Raw genomic sequence first — 12,252 nt, 5'->3', positions numbered from 1 at the left:
GTGGGGATGAGGTTAAGGGACACATCTGTAATGTATGAATTTTATACACGAGAAAGTATTTTTCTATTACTCAAACGAGTTTTACAAACATTTTAAAAATAAAGGTTATACTAGTATTTCCCACCCCATCCTCCAGAGATTCCAGTCCTGTTCCTCCCCACACTCCCTAGTTAAAGCACTCAGCCAGCAGGGAGGGCTGTAAAACTGGACGGTGGATCTAAAAGAGAAAGCACCCTGCCCAACGGCAGGACCAGCTGTACCCTCACCTCAGTAGGCCTCTGTAAACCTCCAGCTTTTTGTCTTTTACAGATACAAAGCATACACTGTGCTACTATAGAAACTCTCACATAACTTACTGGAAAAGAAGAAACCTCTATAAGTAGAGAAAGGAACGGGGAAAAGGCAAAAAGAAGCCAAAGACAGACAGTACACTGCAACCACAGCTTCGAAAGGCTGAGACTGGCCTGAGTCTGGATGAACACACTGAACACTGGCACAGACAAACCTGAAGCACCTGGACTGTATTTTTACCTCCAAAAATGTTCACCGAGCCCAACAGCCCAGTCACATCTACTTCTCTATGTTTAAATGAACTTCCAGACTTCAAATCTCATGACAAAGTGACACTATACCTTTTATAAAAGCCAACACCTTTTATCTATCAACCACTGAGAAGCCCAAGGGGAAAACTTAATGAATTCTGAGTGTGTTACTTCTCACGATAGACCCCTGCACAAACAAGACCAGGCCTGAAAGCAAGGATTCAGGTCTAGAAAATTGGAAGGCATTCCCTGGCCCTTCAAAGACAAATGACTGCAGTAGCGGCCAATTGCCCAGGTCTGGAGATGAATCCCAGTCCTCAGCTGGCTGGTGAAGCAGGGTGAGGCCTGCAACCAACAGGAATAATAGCATTCTGCCTTCTACCCTCTCTTAAGAACTCAATCTGCAGCAGAGGCAGCTGAACAGAGAGAGACGTGCCTAGTAAATATCTGGCCAAATAGACAAGTTGCGAGAGGCAAGTAGGGTAGAGAGAAGAGAAATACTTGCCCCTTCTTGAGGCAGCAGAGCATAGGCTCCAGCATTGGACTGCATGAGTTTAAGCGTTAGCTCCACCATCAACTAGCTCCATGACCTTGGCCAAATTAACTTCTGTACCTCAATTTCTGCATCTCTAAAATAAGGATAAAACAGCATCTACCTCATTAGGATTGTTGTCAGGATAAGAGATAATGCATATAAAGTACTTTAAATGTGTCCTTTGTACAAAGTAAGCCTCGAATTCATATCAGCCGTTATCACTATGATACCTAGTACTTGGTGTTAATGGAGTAGAGAGCCCAGAAACAACTCTTGCAAATAGGGAAACTTTGCTTAGGACAGAGTGGACATTGCATACTGATGGGTAAAGAATATACTATTCAATAAATGGGACTAGATCAATTGGTTTCACAAATGAGAGAAAAAGTAAAACTAGTTGCAAGCATTTAGTAATGATTCTTTCCATGTTTCCCAAACACTAAAAGGGATTTCCTCCCTGACTTGTGGAAAGATGCAGGATTAGATAAACAGTTAGAAGTCCAATAATGAGTGTGTTCCCTACCTCATTATCTAAGTTAAGGATAAGATGTGCCCAGACAACAAATAGACAGGTTCAACAAAGTTACAGCATATAAGATCAATATACAAAAAACAATTATATTTCTATACACTAGCAACGAAGATTGCAAAAATGTAATTAAGGAAACAATTTCCTGGGCGTCCCTGGTGGCGCAGTGGTTAAGAATCCGCCTGCGAATGCAGGAGACATGGGTTCGAGCCCTGGTCCGGGAAGATCCCACATGCCGCGGAGCAACTAAGCCCATGCGCCACAACTACTGAGCCTGCGCTCTAGAGCCCGCAAGCCACAACTACTGAGCCCACATGCCACAACTACTGAAGCCTGCGTGCCTAGAGCCCGTGCTCCACACCAAGAGAAGCCACAACAATGAGAAGCCCGCACACCGCAACAAAGAGTAGCCCCCGCTCGCCACAACTAGAGAAAGCCTGCTCGCAGCAACGAAGACCCAACGCAGCCAATAAATAAATTAATTTTAAAAAAAAAGAAAACAATTCCCTTTAGAATAAAATCAAAATAAATAAAATATAGTCGTTCTTCAGTATCCCTGGGGGATTGGGTCCAGGACCCCCTGTGGATACAAAAATCCAAGGATGCTCAAGTCCCTTACATAAAATGATGTAACACTTGCATATAACCTATGCACATCCTCCCATATACTTTAAATCAGCTCTACATTACTTATACTACCTAATACAAACAGTTGCTGGTGCACAACAAAGTCAAACTTTGTTGTTTGGAACTTTCTGGAATTTTTGTCCCTAATAGTTTCAATCCACAATTGGTTGAATCGGTGGATGCAGAAACTGAGGATACAGAGGGCTGACTGTAAGAATTTGAAGAAGTGCAAATTTGTATGCCGAAAGTTACAAAACATTGTTGAATGAAACTAAATACTTAAACAAATGAAAATACATTCTTCCATTAAGACTGGAAGACATAATATTGTTAAAATCAAAAACACCATGTGTACACCATAAATATATAAGATTTTTATTTGTCAATTAACCTCAATTAAGTCGGGGAAAAAATATTAAGATAGCAATGCTAATCAAACTGATCTACAGATTCAATACACTCCCTAACAACATCCCAGCTGGCTTTTTTTTTTTTAAATAAACAGAAATTGATGAGCTGATCCTAAATTTCATATGAAAATGCAAGGTACCCAGAATAACCAAAACAATCTTGAAAAAGAAGAATAAAGTGGGTAGTTATGCACTTTCCAATTTTAAAACTTACTACCGTTCTGTAATAATCAAGACAGTATGGTACTGGCATAAGGATAGACATATAGATCAATGGAATAGAAATGAGAGTCCAGAAATAAACCTTTATGTTGATGGTCAATTGATTTTCAACAAGGGTACCAGGAAAATTCAACAGGGAATCAATCATTTTCTCAACAAATGGTACTGGGACAACTGAGTAGTCACATGCAAAAAAATGAATCTGGACCCCTATCTCATACCATATACAAAAATCAACTCAAATGGATCACAGACCTAAATGTGAGAGCTAAAAATATAAAACTGTTAAAAGAAAAGGGGAGTAAATTTTTGTGACCTTGAGTTAGGCAATGGTATCTTCTTTTTTTGTTTAATTTATTTATTTTATTTATTATTTATTTTTGGTTGCATTGGGCCTTTGTTGCTATGCGTGGGCTTTCTCTAGTTGTGGCGGGCGGGGGCTACTCTTTGTTGTGGTGCGCAGGCTTCTCATGGCGGTGGCTTCTCTTGTTGTGGAGCACAGGCTCTAGGTGTGTGGGTTTTAGCAGCTGTGGCACACGGGTTCAGTAGTTGTGGCTCGCGGGCTCTAGAGCACAGGCTCAGTAGTTGTGGCGCACGGGCCCAGCTGCTCTGCGGCATGTGGGATCCTCCTGGGTCAGGGCTCGAACCCGTGTCCCCTGCATTGGCAGGTGGGTTCTTAACCACTGCACCACCAGGGAAGCCTTAGGCAATGGTTTCTTAGATATGACACCAAAAGCACAAATGACAAAAGAAAAAATAAATAAAGTGGACGTCATCAAAATTAAGAACTTTTGCACTTCAAAGGACACCATCAAAAAGCTTGAAAGAACAACCCACAAAATGAGAGAAAATATTTGTAAATCATATATCTGAAAAGGGACTTGTATCCAGAATATATAAGGAACCCTTACAACTCAACAACAACAAAAAAATAACCCAATTTAAAAATGGGCAAAGATTCTGAATAGACATTTCTCCAAAGATGACATAAATGTAGCCAATAAGCACAGGAAAAGATGTTCAACATCATTAGTCATTAGAAAATGCAAATGAAAACCATGATAAGATATCACTTCAGACCTACTAGGATGGCTAAAATAAAAACCACAGACGATAACAAAGGTTTCAAGGATATGAAGAAACTGCAATCCTCATACATAGCTACTGAGATGGTAAACTGGTGCAGCTGCTTTGGAAAACAGTTCAGTAGTTCCTCAAAATGTTCAACAAAGAGTTAACACATAACCCAGAAATTCCACTCGCGTATATGGCCAAGGAAAAGGAAAACATATGCTTGTTTACACAAAAACTTGTACATGAATGTTCACAGCCGTATTATTCATAATAGTCAAAAGGTAGCAACAACTGAAATGTTCATCAACTGATAAATGGATGAATAAAATGTGCCATATCCATAAAATGTAATATTATTTATTCATCCATAAAAGGAATGAAGTGCTGCTTCATTCTACAACATGGATAAACCTTGCGAACACGATGCTAAGTGAAAGAAAGCTCATCACAAAAGACTATATATATATATATTTGTCCAGAACAGACAAATTTATAGACACAGAAAGTAGGTTAGTGATTGCCCATGGCTCTGGGGAGAGGAGCGCGGGGTGGAGAATGACTGCTAACAGGTATGGGGTGTCTTTTGGGGGTGGTGGTGAGAATGTTCTGAAATTGGACAATACTGGTGGCTGTACAACACTGTGAATACACTAAAAGCCACTGAATTGTACATTTTAAAAGGGCGAATTTTATAGAATGTGGATTATATCTCAATAAAGCTTTCATTTAAAAAAAAAAAACTGTCTAGACTGACAAACTGAACCCTTGGCTGGCTATGTACTATGGACCCCAAAGTCTGGGCATGGGGCAGGAATCCCATAATTCCACTAGATTTCAAAATCCTACTAGATTTTAAAAGGGAACAAGTAGCTCTCACAGCAATGATACAAAAAGGAAATCTATAAGGTCACAGCCGTCTGTGTGGCCAAATTCATCCTTTAGAAAACTTGAAAGGCAAGTTTGGTCTTGAGACCATCTCTTATTCCCAAGGTGTTTACCTTTTCTAAAGTTACAGAAAGAGGGCTTCCCTGGTGGCGCAGTAGTTAAGAATCGGCCTGCGAATACAGGGGACATGGGTTCGAGCCCTGGCCCGGGAAGATCCCACATGCCGCGGAGCAACTAAGCCCGTGCGCCACAACTACTGAGCCTGCGCTCTAGAGCCTGAGGCCACAACTACTGAAGCCCATGTGCCCAGAGCCCATGCTCCACAACGAGAGAAGCCACCGCAATGAGAAGCCCACAAACCGCAACAAAGAGGAGCCCCTGCTCGCCGCAAGTAGAGAAAGCCTGCGCGCAGCAACGAAGACCCAAAGCAGCCCAAAAAATAAACAAATAAATAAAATAAAGTTGCAGAAAGAAATATTCACCTGTAGAAAACCCAGGACAGACTGTTCTCAGCTCATCACTCAATAAACACACCCCCACCACCACCAAATTAAGACAGAGCCCTTATCACAACCCTTTGCCCATCCGTACATCTCACAATGCAGGCTATGGGAAGTCCTCCAAAACTATTCCTCAGTGTTGGAGGGCCACTGAGGAGGAATCCGAAGAACATACCAGAGCCTTAAAGAACGCTCTGGAATGCTCTGTCATTTCAGCTCCATTCTAGGAGGTGGCAGCAGATTGGTTGTAAAAATACCCTGGATACAGATTGGTAGGCAGGTTTGAGACAGATAAACTCATCCGGGAAGGCCATCTCTGGTACTCTCAGGTGCCATCCGGTCACTGCAGCTATAGAGTGAAAAGTAAATTTTTTGTAGTCGGTAATATCTGTACGTGAGGCAAAACTGAAGAGATACAAATGGATATTCGATGAAAAGTAAGTTTCTCTCTTACTCCTGGGCCCCGGTCATCCTATTCTCTTCCCCACAGGCAACCACTGCTACCACTTTTTTAAGTATCCTTCCGGAAACTGTCTATACAATGAAGAACATACATATTCTGCACCAATGCCTTTCTCACTCGTCTCAGATAGCTCTCCACTTAGTACACGTACCTTATTCTTTTTAACAGCTTCATAAGATTCCATGATATGGATGTACCATAACTTCTTAACCATGGAGTGAACTTTTATTATCAGTGTGCCTAAAGCAGAGAGAGGACATTAGCTACCCATGGGCAGATACTACCCACGGATGTGTTTTGTTTGGCCATCGTAATGGTTTTAACATGTGGCTCTCAGCGTCCTCGGCCATACGGGATGTGGTGGAAAGAGCTGTCCACCAAAATGCACTCTCCTTTCTTAAAGTAAGCGGGGTGGCACTGGGAAGTGGCGGCCCTGCCAGGGACTTCCTTTCCCACTGCCTGGCAGCTAGCTCTATCCAAGGGACTAAGATGCCCCTGTTAGATGTGTGCGGACATGATGAAGATTCTTGGTCTGAATCTCTAAAGGGATGGCTACGTCTCCCCGCCGTAATCTCTGCCCCTTCTGCCAGGCGGAGGCTCAGTGGCTGGACAGGGCTGTGTGCAGCACTGAGGCAGCTGGCCGTCACTATGGAAACCTCGGGCTGCAAACCCATGGCTTTGGAGGAGGCAGGGCAGTGTCAAGAGTGGGAGGAGGGGAGTTCCCACCCCACACAGTGAAACAGAAGGAACCCTTTTACGAGGGGGGAGAAAAGCCTTATGAAAACAACCGTTTCAGTGAGGAAAAAGAGGTTAGGATCTAAAAAGTATCGTCTTCACTGTCTGATTTTTCTTACAGGAATCTCAGTAATAAAACATGTTACGTGGCTGTAAGTATAGAGCTATAAAATCTAAACCTCACTGAGCAAGTCCCAGCTTTGACTGCCTAGATTTTGTATGCTTGCATCATCACTGCCTTAGACCTTCTTGCACATTTTTTTCCCTCCAACAGAGCAGCCACATGGGACTGTGAAAGGGTGGCTCCACGGCCTGAATCAGCTATGACAAAGGTGAGCTCCCTTTTCTGCACAGCGATCCTATTATGTCAACTTCTCCCTATGAAAACACACGCTTTAGGTGTAATGCCAGCACCTACCTATCTCGAGCCCTGGGATAGTCTAGACTCCTGCAAATCACATGTTCACACCCTCTTTGCAGATATCAAGGTTAAAGCCAACTGTCCCACACTGCCAGAGTTGGCCTGGTTCACTTTTATAGATTTACAATCTAAAACAATCCTTCATTATTCTTCCCCATATTATGTTACCTATCATAAATTTGAAGGCATTAATGCCACCCACTTCTGAGCTATTCCTTCCTTCCCAAGAGTCCTTTGAATGCTATCTGAATCCTACACCGAGTCTGCGGGCTCTTCTCCACTTGGTCTCTTCAGGCTCTTATCCTATTTGCTTCTCTCTCTGTATAAACATCATCACCACTATATAACAACCATCTCACCTTTTCCTCCATTTCCCTCTTTCATTCTTGCTTCTTTGCATCTTCTCTCCATCCTACTTCTTCTCCACATTATCGCTCCACTTTAGGCTACTCTGACTCAGCAACTTAGCCTCATTCACTCTGTTTTTCACAATCCTATGATTCTCATTTTTAAAAGCATTAGCTTCACTTTATCCTTCCTTTTCAACTCAAGTTCATATCTTATTTCATCGCACATTATCTTTCCCTGTTTTCGTTACCTTTCCTCGTTCTTCTATTGTTATAAACAGGATGGCCTAGGTAGAGTCTGTCCTAAGTGATAAAGTTGGCCAAAAGATGGGGTACTGGGGGCTGGAAGAACATGGACCACATGAAGTAGCAGGCTAGCTTAGCTTCCCCAAGGCCACCTGCACATTCCCAAGTGCTTCAGATAAGACAGGTCCAGACCCTCACAGGAAAAACGAAGAGACAAGTGGTTTCTGTGGTTAGGCAAAGAGCAGGAGCCCCGGAAGCTAAGTGTGCCTCCACACGGGCAATTCACAAAAGAAGAAATATTAACGTCCAGTAACGACAGAGGAAAAGATGTTCAGGCTCACTAGGAATCAAGGAAATGCAAACATTTGTCTATCAGATAGGTAACGACTGAAAAGATGAACATTACCCAGTGCTGGTGAGGGTGTGAGGAAACACTCTCAGGCGACGTTACCAGTGGGATAAGTTCATAAGGCACAAGTTTCTGACAGCACAGTTTGGCAACCTGTATCTACACTGCAAAGGTATATGGCCTCTCACCCAGCATCTCCGACTTCAGCCCAAGAAAATAAGTAGACAAGGAAACAAAGATATAGATACGAAGTCATTAATAACCTCTACCTTGTTTATGACATGAGGGCAGAGAGAGGTTGGTGGCGGAGCCTGGGAAAGAGAGGTCCCTGCCTCTGTGGGGGCAGGCGGAGAGGAGAGAAGCAGAGAGGGAAGGGGAGGAGAGGGGAGCAGCATGTGAGCACGAGACGAGACCATGAGGAAGAGACAGGAGGAGGAGATGGGGGGAGACGGGGAGAGAGAAAGCCCCACAGGGCGCAATCAACCACATCACACAGGCACGAAGAAACGACACAACTCCATATTATGAAAGACGGTGAATCAGGAAGCTCAGGATATAGGACAGCAAGCACAGTGTGACCCAGCTTAGCTAGAGTGACACATAGAGACAAGTGTGGCAGAGGGGTGACTACGTGGGCACCACGGTTCTCACTGAGGGTGCTATGGTGACTGGTTTAGACTCTACCTCGTGCTTTCCTAGCTTGTCAGAATTTTAATAAGTAATTTCTAGCAATATGCAATACACTAAAATTCTACATAGTTTAGACAGACCCTTGGACTTTCCTGTGAGAATTAACCCACAGGCAAACAAATTAAGTAGATAAAATGGTACCACCTGCTTTTCATAATGCAGACATGCTCTGTTTCTCATGGGATCAATTTAAACTGCTCATTAAAATTTCATTTGTGTAAACCTGTACTGGAAAGACAATGGAATTAAGCTATGAATACAGATGTCACCCACCTAGCTATTCTTTGGCATTTATCAAATGAAAATACTTTTCCCTTGAAGTCCTATCAACATCGGAGACGCAAAGAGAAGCCGTCTGAATTCAGGCTCTCCTGAAAGCAGCCCCTACCGCTGGGACTTGGGAGCAGGCATTTGATTTGGGTGTGAGGCAAGCACGACAGGGCAGGAGGGCAGCGGGCCCAGACAAGGTGTGTTAATGAAGGAGCTACTGCCACAGGTGACCACGGCTCGGTCCCTCTGCGAGCCGTCCCGGGGACTGCAAGGAACGAGTCACAGAACTGTCCCACCGGGGGTCAGGGAGTCAGGGGCTTTCCTCAGACCCCCTCTCCCCGTCGGTCTTCCGTGGGAGTGAGTGCCTAGGGGCCAAACATGGCCCTACTTGAATGACATCTATTACCTCATCAACACCCTGTAATTCTCTGGAGGGTTGGGCCTGTTTTCGAGATTAGGAATCTGAGATGCAGAAAAGATTAAGCCACTTGCTGAAAATCAGATAGTTAATAAGCAGCTGAGCTGAACTCCAAATTCAGTCTTCTCTCTCCCACTCTAGGGTGCCACGTGGTAAAGGCCACGGCCCGTCCATTCTCCAGCATAGCTGGCGCTCCTTGTGGGGAGAGAGACACAGCCTGAGAGAGGGGGGCATGCTTCCAGCCTCTCTCCTTGCAAGGAAAACGTATGGAGATGGCTGCCCAGATTGTTTTAATCTTCTTGTGTCCACAGAAAAATCTTCTAGGTCATCATCCACCAGCCACGTGAAATTTTTATAGCATCATCATCCATGGCTACTCCCACCCCAAATACCAGTTACTATGAAATTACGCCAGAATTTGGATCAAAGTATGGGGGAAAATTCAAGACAAATTTTTATCTGATGAACTCATGGCAGAGAATCAAATTTCATAGACAGTTCCAGATTCTGGTATATTAAAAAACAATCTATAACTTTACTATGAGGAGAGTACTTTATTAGAACAAATAAAACATGCTGAGCTCTGCCGGGACACAGGGGTCATGCTCATGTGTGAGCCAAGGAGATTCTTTCCTTGCTTTAGTAAAAAAGATAATCATCTGCAAATCACTAGCATCTGAGGTTGGCTTGATTTACAATGCACAGAGATACAGAAAAAGTTCCAGGAAATCACTGTATTTAGAGCTTGCCTGCATTAGTCAGTGGAAAGGCCCTTGCGGCTCCCAAAATAACACTTGGGACAGCAGCTGTACGCTAGCACCTTCACTCATGTGAAGGCATGGCTCGCATCTGCGGTTCTGCAGGCTCCCGGGAGGACAGCTCCTCTTCACAGGGAGCCAGGGGAGCAGACAGGCCGCCCCACACTCCCCGCCTCCAGCCCAGCTGTACAGCAGCTGCCCTGAGCAAGTCCCATCCCCAGAAGCCCCAGAGCAGCCCAACTGAAGGAGCCCTTGACCCAGACGCCCACACTAAACACCTAACCATCAGTCAGATTTAGAAAGCAGAGCCCCCTTAAGCATTAAGCCTGGAGGACACAGGATCTTCACCAGAAGGATAAAATGCAGAGAATTCTGGCCAGGCATTGACCACCGAGACCTTTCACAGAAGACGGCATAAGCGTCTGAGGAAATCACAGATGGCAATCCTGGACACAAATTACCACGATGCAGAGAACAAGACCCTGGCCACGCACTCAGTGGACTGTCTGGGGAGGAAGCATTTTCATCCTCTGGGTACAGAATTTCACAATTCCTGGTCCACAGCAAGTGTGGGCAAGGCTCCAGACACACGTGATATCTATGTGCCAGCCACGTGAAGGCCGTCCGGGCCAGGTCTGCTCGTTCTCTGGACCCACAGAGGTCTCTGCAGTGACACCAATCCAATGACTCCAACAGGAAAGGGAAGGGCTGGGCGCAGAGGGGCACTTCACCTGGCACACTGGGCTGGAAGACTTTATTCAGATCCAAGGAGGAGGCTCTGGAATGGGTTTTCTGTGGCCGCGGTGGCGGGGTGGGAGGGTCCTCGCCCCTCTTCATGGCCTCTTCTATGGAGGTGCTAGAGTAGGATCTGCAGCAAAATAAGGGAAGGTCAGAAGGCACACAGCAAAGCTTTACTCTCTGAAATTGGGCCGAAACAGAAAATACCCACAAAAGGCAAAGCGACTGCCAAGGCTTGCTGAGTTCCCGGAGCGGCCAGGCACGCTGCTGCCCCCTGGATGCCACACCAGCTGCAACAAGCGCCCGACCCCCAACCCTGAGTCACAACCTTTTTTAACCTCTTTGCTCTTATTATACCTTAGACCTAAACTTACCCCAGAGGGAACGCTTTCTGTAAATTCAAATCCATTTCGATTGGAATTGTTAATAAGAATAACACGTAAACCCTTCCACTTGGGTACTTCCATACTTCAGTAGAAGGGCTTCATGGTATTAACTGACCGCAGAACTCTTCTGTTTACATGCAAACGTGATAACAGGCACATATAGAACTGGGACAGATAAGCTGAGAGTAAGTATCAAATGTTCAATGGAATATGCCACAAATGAAATTCAGGAGAGGAAAACACACATCAGTCAGGTTGAGGGGCCTTGGTTGTCTCACCATGAGAAATACAGGTTTGGGGAAATTTTCAAAGCAAAGGCCTCCTCTTAACCTTCTCTCTCAATCTGTAAGAAGGCAGGCGCTAACTAGGCAGTTTCAGAGATTATAACTCCAATTCACAGCATTTAATGAAAAAGGAACTAAGTAAGTTGCTAAAAGGTCACATAGCTAGAAGGTTACATAGGTTTCATTCAAATTCCAGTCTCAGTTTCTAAATTATATCTTTAAAATGTTCTGAGACTGCCTGCCTATGAGCCAGGGAAGAAAACTTGGGGCACAGTTAGACTATATAGTAGAGCCCTACTTATTTTCTAAATTAATTCAACTCAGTACATTACTCTATCGCTTAGGAATAAGTTTGCGGATGAATTCCCAATATGATTTTCTAAGAAGCTCATGTGTACATCTTATGTCTGTTCTATTCAGCTTCTGAGCTAACTTCCTGTCAAAGAAGAAAATGACCTTTGAGTCAGAGATGTGTCCTACAGATAAATTAACCTCAGAAAAGTGTCTTGGTATTTAGCTATTACAGTGGCGCTCAGGAAATTAGAATCTATCCATTACTATTAAGCAACTTCAGTTCTTGGTAAAGCTGGTTTTGACATAGCAAGTTCTTATTTTCCTGAATAACTTCCTCAAGGTTTCTTTGTGGTAGTCCAGAGTTTTTTTTTTGTCATGCAAGGTTGCAATCTTTAATAAAGCCACCATAATGGCATGTGAAATGCTCTGGGGTGGTCCCTGTAACACAACTGGCAAGACAGGCAAGGCAAAGGCAGGCAGGAACTAGCAGGAAGGGTGCTCTGATCCTTTCAACCAGAATAAAAGGGAA

General features: G+C 44.2%; 1 protein-coding gene across 2 annotated transcripts in view; it reads right to left on the bottom strand.

The window, feature by feature from the left end:
* Positions 1–12,252, bottom strand: part of REPS2 (RALBP1 associated Eps domain containing 2) — a 224,229-nt gene that overhangs the window by 79,939 nt on the left and 132,038 nt on the right. For both annotated transcript variants that reach the window (XM_068533341.1, XM_068533342.1), the window contains exon 13: positions 10,753–10,889. In XM_068533341.1, coding sequence (XP_068389442.1) covers positions 10,753–10,889 — 137 coding nt within the window. The remainder of the gene's footprint in view (positions 1–10,752; positions 10,890–12,252) is intronic.

Source organism: Eschrichtius robustus, chromosome X (assembly GCF_028021215.1).
Source record: "Eschrichtius robustus isolate mEscRob2 chromosome X, mEscRob2.pri, whole genome shotgun sequence".
Taxonomy (NCBI): Eukaryota; Metazoa; Chordata; class Mammalia; order Artiodactyla; family Eschrichtiidae; genus Eschrichtius; species Eschrichtius robustus.
The sequence above is the reverse complement of the archived record's forward strand: the minus strand, read 5'-3'. Positions and strand labels throughout refer to the sequence as shown.